The 6,869-nt window shown below is 37.7% G+C and overlaps 1 protein-coding gene across 1 annotated transcript; it reads left to right on the forward strand.

Annotated features, from left to right (window-relative positions):
- Positions 1–1,043: 1,043 nt before the first annotated feature.
- LOC103140816 (aquaporin-10-like) lies at positions 1,044–6,468 on the forward strand. Its single transcript, XM_007556125.2, has 6 exons — positions 1,044–1,488; positions 2,642–2,768; positions 3,075–3,212; positions 4,179–4,297; positions 4,381–4,598; positions 4,914–6,468. Exons 1-6 carry the CDS (start codon positions 1,369–1,371, stop codon positions 5,125–5,127), a joined length of 936 nt encoding a protein of 311 aa, XP_007556187.2. The 5' UTR covers positions 1,044–1,368; the 3' UTR covers positions 5,128–6,468.
- Positions 6,469–6,869: the final 401 nt, after the last annotated feature.

The raw sequence follows: 6,869 nt of genomic DNA on the forward strand, positions 1-6,869 counted from the left end.
TTTTTCAAAAGTCTGTAAGCAGCTGCTCTTTAGGTTTTTCACACCGTGAGAGTCTAATGATAAGAACAAACTGTACAGATAAGCAACTCCAAACAGAACGGTCTGATTGTCTGCTATGTACTCGTCCAAAGGACTCCATAGGAGCCCTCCTGTGAGCGATAACAGTTTTAAAACCCTGCAGGGTTACAGGAGTCCAGAGTTCAGCTAGACAGTTATTCTTTCTATGACATTAGCCCCTTAAATTCACTGATGTAAATTCATGTAAACTATATTGATGTAAATCGTTTTCCTGCTCTAAAATAATCTTGGAAAGCTCTAAATTTAAAGTATTCGTGTATTCATACGTTTTAAAGAAGGTAAAGATGAATTTTATATATTATACATACCTGAGTCAATAAAAGTTATCAAATTAAAATGTTTGTGTTTCTGAACTGTTTATATACACAGTTTATGCCTAACAAGAAAATGGTCAAGAAAAAGAAATACTCCGTTGTATATTAAGTTTGCAAAGAGAGCATTTAGAAGATGTTTTAAGTTTTCTGATGGTCATACAGTAAGTTTCTGTCCTGTAAGTGGACAGAAACAACTTGTTTTATACTCGCATACAATAAGGAAAGAAATCTCTGTGAACTAATTTTTTTGTCTCACTTCTGTAACATTAAGAAATTTGCTGACAGGTTGTAAAACATGTTTAGGAAAAATCTTTTTCGTTTTGGGAGAGAGCATACACTGGTGCAAATGCACAGATAAATGTGCATTTGTCTTTAGATATTTTATTTAGAAAATCAGAGTAAATATCAGCATATGAGAAAAGAAAAGCAAGACAGAAGAAGGTAGAATAAGTGAAACTTGACAAATACAATTCTCCTTTTATATCTCATCAGTTATGTACACGGTGCTTTCCACCCATCTCTCTCCTGCAGGGAGTTTCTCTAAGTTTCTCCCATCTCTGGTTAATTGGTACCTCTGTCCCTAAATCAAACCTGGTTCACAGGAGTTTCGGTCAGAAAAGAGAAGAAAAATCATCTTCACTGAAAACTCCGTTATCTGCTCCATAAGTATAACACTTGCTCAGAAACCTTCATCATCAGTTCATTCTTCCTAGTAAATAAGTGAAAGTTTTATTTTCCAAGACAAACACAGTGTGGGTTAAACAGCCTCTGTGAGGTCCGTTCTATTCTATTATCTGAAAATTTATGGACTCTGTTCACATTGAGCAACCTTCTGACAGAAGCAGCAAATCACATTATCTGTGACAGCGAGTCCACCGCGGTTAATAACTAAGTTATAGCCCGTAGTGTTTATCCAACTCAGTGGGGCGTTAAGGCAAACCAGAAGAGACGAGTGATACGGTCCGCACACCCTCTGATGCTCAGAGCGATTCAGCCCCAGGACAGTCAAGTCACGATGAAGCTGCGTACGCTGAGGCTGAGGAGCGCCTTGGTCCGAGAATGTATGGCTGAGTTCCTGGGAACATTTGTCTTGATGGTGAGTAACACTGGAGATGTATTAATATTTCTTAAACCTGTAAATAACCATTCAACTTTTTTCATCTGCTTTTATCCAAAAGAATAATCGGTAACCAACTCTTAAACTACTTTCAATAATTGCAGAATTTGCTGTTGCTAGGTATATATATATATATATATATATATATATATATAACCGATCATATATGTAGTCTGGATTAAGAAAAGTGTATCATGATGATAAAATAAAGTTTAATATATTGCCTGCCACATGGCATCAATATATCTTGTTGTCGGTAATTTTATTACATCATTAATTAGATATTAACAGCTGTCAGCAGTTCATCATGATTGCCTGCTTGCATAAGCTTGTTTGATATGGCAAAACAAAAAGGAAAAACAAACAGGACAGGATTGCAGTGCCATATTACGGAGAATATCTCTCCTGTCAGACTTTCCTCCGTCTTCTCTGTTTAAGACATTCTTAGGTTCACGGAAAAAATAAAAAGCTCCTCGCTACTGCTAGCATTTTTGTCTCTTTAGGAGCTCTTAAAGGGTAACTTTGGGAATAACTTTTATTTTATTTTACTTTTATATTCTCTACAGAAAAATCTTAGAATCATAGATATTCCACGATATTTCCTAAAAAAAAATGATGTCACTATGCTCCACTTTTAGTCTTAGGATTTTTTTTGAGAATATGGGCCATGATCTTCATTAAAATCTCTTGGTATTTTAAAGATCATAATGTCGTCCACTTTTACAAGGCGTCAGAGCCTCTTGAACCACATCATCGCAACTCCTCCACTGTATTTAACAGTGTGCAAATTTCTGTTTCACACCAAACCAATCTGGAGTATTTGGTGTAAAGGTTTTGGATAATTTTACTCTGGTTTGACTAAAACTCAGCGTTCAAGTTAAAGTCACTGTGTCTTCACATATTTATGCTTCATGGTGGTCAGAAGCGTGAGAAACGATACATCATTGGAGCTTTTTAAATTAAGGGTTGCATAATGTTGTGTAAAAGGCGACCGTTTCACTTTCTGGTTTATCTCAGCTGCGCAGCAGTGATATTGAAATCATGTTTCCCTCATATTCATTTCCTAACCTGAGCTTTGCAAAATAATTTTGCCTCCAACCATTTTCAGCTCCTCTCTCTGTGTACCATGCAGCTATTTGGTTGCTCTGCAGCAGCGCAGGTAAAAACCAGCCGAGACACCAAAGGTCAATATTTGTCGATCAACATGTCCTTCTCTGTGGGGGTGATGTCAGCCATGTACCTGACCAAGGGGATCTCAGGTGAAATATATCACAAATTAACATTAGCCATCACTATTTAAATTGGTTGATGTGTACAGTTATTAAAATATCACTTCTAAAACCAGCTGCGCAGTAGCTGGTTGCTTATTCTTCTCGATAAGATGAGATTTATTGCTTTTACTCCTCAAATGTATCGCTGGAAATCTTTAAAAAAAAATAAATAAAATTGTCGTTAAGTTTTTAAGAGCGTTCTTTTGACTGACTTATTTATCTTGTGGAGATAATCTCATAAACCATCAGATTCTTGTAACTTTCTTTTTCACTTCTCCTACGTTTCGCCCTCAGGAGCCCATCTGAACCCCGCAGTCACTCTAAGTTTCTGTGTCTTGAGGAAGGTGAAGTGGGGGAGGCTGGTACCGTATTGCCTCTCCCAAGTGCTCGGGGCATATGTGGCATCGGCGCTGGCCTTCATGGTTTACTACGGTTGGTCTTTCTGTAATCACTGGATTATCTTCATACAAACCTGCTCTGATTTATTACCAGCAGCGTGAATGCAAACAAACAAGTACTGAACCAAAAATAATCCTTCAAGAAAATTCTTCAAACTCAGTAACTGACATAGTTAAATGGTAGATTCTTGAAGTAGATGATTGAAATAGGGACAGAGAAACCCGTCATGAAAATTATTTTGTTTTTTTTTAAAAGCTAATTGACCAAAAGAAATATTGAATTTAAAAAATTTCTGGAGGTTCAATCAACTTTGGATTTCGTTCTGGCTTCTCTAATGTCTAACTGGGCTCATATAAACTCAGTGATCTCTAAAGAAAGAGGCTGAACTCGTTCTTTCTCCATCTGACGTGTTGTACCTGCCACTGCCTGGGATATTGTGTCCATTGTAATCAAGCTCAGAACCAACAGCCCTGAACAGGTTTAACTGGACTAGGTTCTGCATTAACGCCACCCCAACATCCTGAAGTGCAGCCCAATCGTTGTACCAACCAAAATCTGTCTGCAGCAGTGGTTTTAAACGTCTACAAAAGTAGACTACAGCAGTGTCAGCCAACATGAAATCCTACATCTTACAATGTCCTGGGTGTTCTTTGTTCAGGTGTCTATTACTTCTCATTTCATTTCAATATATTTAAATGCAGATTTCCTGAGAGAAAACTGTCCTCTCCCATTGCCCTCCATGGTAATAAGAGATTGGCACTAACCTAAATTAACAAACAAATGAAATACGTTTCAAAATACATATTAGAAAGTGAAAATTATTGGCAGAGGTTTTCAATACACCAATATTTTTTGCAATCTCCTACTTCATGGAGTAACTTGAGACACTTTATATAAGGCTATTCTGAAATGTCAGAATTGGTTTGTTTGCATTCACATCAGAAAATGTTTTTATTCAGGCAATGTTTGCAGTTAATTTTTTTAATGTTTCTGTTGCAGATGCTATAATGGAGTTTAGTGGAGGCGTGTTGACTGTTTATGGCCCAAATGAAACAGCATCTATATTTGCAACGTATCCATCCCAGTACCTCACGTTAGGGAGGAGTTTCCTTGATCAAGTACGAGTTTACCAGAATCAAACCATTGCTTTGTCAATTTTTCACCAACCATCAGCAAAACGTTTAAATGTTCCTGTCTTCAGGTAGTGGGGACTTTGTTACTGATGCTGTGCATCGTGAGTTTGGAGGAAAAGAGGAACACCCCCGCTCCATCTGGTCTGATTCCTCCAATAGTTGCAACAATTGTCCTCGGGATCTCCATGTCCATGTCGGCTAACTGCGGAGCTGCAATAAATCCCGCTCGTGACCTGGGGCCACGCCTTTTCACTCTGACTGCAGGCTGGGGAACCGAAGTCTTTACGTAAGAACTTTTATCTTGTTTTTGCTTATGTATAATAAAATTTCACACTAAAGAGAAAAGCACATATTTATACAGCTGAGATAAACAGACATTATTTTCTGTTTCTCAGAAAATTGTGTCTTTCTGAAAGATACATGCCACCTCTTCAGAGAACTGATAATCAAATGTCTGTTTCTTCCAGTCAAAGCTCTTCAAATGAACTTAAGAACCCTGCAAATTTACAAAGCAGCATTCACAAGTTGTTATGTTTTTCACAAACAGAAACTATGATCCTGAAGCTCTTTCCTCAGGTTTTAAACTGCGATTTCTTTTCAGGTGTTACAATTACTGGTTCTGGGTCCCAATAGTGGCTCCACTTATTGGAGGCCCTTTGGGTTCTTGTCTTTACTTGGTCTTCGTCGAATGGCAGCTGCCCACTCCAGAACTTCCTCAGGACAGGAGGACAACAGTCTCCACCATCAGCAACAGCATCAAAGAGCCGGCCACCAGCTGGGGAACAGGAGACAACTTAAAGTCAACATATTTTTAGTCACTGATCGGTAGCAAATCAATACACATGGCATAAAATAATAAATCTGACTGGTTGGTCGTAAATTGAGGATGTTCAGGTATTTATAGATGCTGGTAAATCGCACACGTCTTAAGAGCTTCTGTTAACAGAGTTATAATTATTTCTTTTTCTCAATAACTATACACTTGCGGAAACATTTTAGCACAATCATGCTGTTTGTTACATTAAACCTCTGTGTATTTCCATTTTTCAAAACCATGTTCCCACTTTGCCTCCCTGATATAATCAGTGAAATGGTTTCCTAGAATGAAGCCGCGATATGATTGAAGGGTTACCTGTCCAGGGTGTACCCTGCCTCTCAACAAAGAACTGGGGAGGCAGGGTGAGATTTGGAGACACTGATCCTCATTCTGGCTGCCTCATAGATCGTAATCTGATGAAGCCAGTAGAACCATATCATCTGTAAAGAGCAAATACGCAATCCTAAGGCCACCAAAATGGAATCCCCTCAATAATTTGTCTACACCTAGACTTTCTGTCCAAAGGGCAGACTTGGTGCGATCCAACTCTCACTGGAAACCATTCCAACTTACTGCCGGCATCGTGGACCAATCTCTGGCACCGGTCGAACTGGGAATTAATAGCCCGTATAAAAGGGCATGGTAACCCATACTTGACACACTATTGTTTGGCGTTTCTTAAATTAGTCAATCCAAGAGTGCTACTCGTTTTCTTCGCAATGACTGGCTCTAGCCTCTAGAGCAGAAATGAGGAAGTTAACTTCTGCTAAGATGGTTTCCAGGGTGCATTTTACTGTAAATATCCTGTTTGAACTGTTCAAATAATCAGTTGTATGTGTTTTCTAAGAGAGTTTCAGGTATTCACAGATAATTGCAGGCAGCTATCCATGAATAACAGGATAGCTTGTCTAATGATACAAGAAAAAAATATAGTTTTTACGCAAACATTTAGACAAAACACTTTAAAACTTACTCCTCGTGCTTTAAGACCTCAGGGGACTTTAGTGAGAATTGTTTTGACTCGACCTGAAGTACAGCAAAGCAATCTGAAGTGGCCCGTAAGAGGTGAAAAGTTTGATCCAATGTGTGTTTGTGTACAACATATTAAAGAGAAAATTTTCAGTTTATTATAGTAGTGATATCTAGGAAACTTGTATCGGTAGTGCATTTTTCATGTCATTTTCCACACTATGTATAAAGCAAACAGCACCACGCTATTAGACTGTGAAAATTATGCATGTTGCAAACAATATATACACTTTGAATTTTAAGCTTTCTGAACTCAACCAGCAGAGGAAAATGGGTATTCATTAAAGAAATAAAGTTGTTTTTTTTTACATCAATGTTGTTGTTCATTATGATATTGATTCATTGTATCAGCAAAGAGATAACTTTCTATGAAATGCCTCAGTGAGCAGTAGGCGCAGATCAAACAAAGATATTAAAGTGGTTGTAGAAAGTGAGGAAATATATTTACTTATCTGCAAGGTTGTAATGCTCTACTTAATAAAGCAATCATTAGATAAGTCCATGTGAAGCTCTGCTGTTAGGTTTTGATTTATGAACAGCATAAAAGGCTTGTAAATACAACAACTTACAACCATTCAGCCAAACATTTGGTTTCTGTTAATCCCAGTTATGATCCACGTGACTTCAAGGTGTTACAAAAATATGATTTTTACTCTAAGCATGCCACAATTTTTCTGTTCTGCTTGAACTATTTATAAAAGATAAAATTTA

The sequence above is a fragment of the Poecilia formosa genome, unplaced genomic scaffold (assembly GCF_000485575.1).
Source record: "Poecilia formosa unplaced genomic scaffold, Poecilia_formosa-5.1.2 Scaffold77, whole genome shotgun sequence".
In the NCBI taxonomy this organism is placed as follows: Eukaryota; Metazoa; Chordata; class Actinopteri; order Cyprinodontiformes; family Poeciliidae; genus Poecilia; species Poecilia formosa.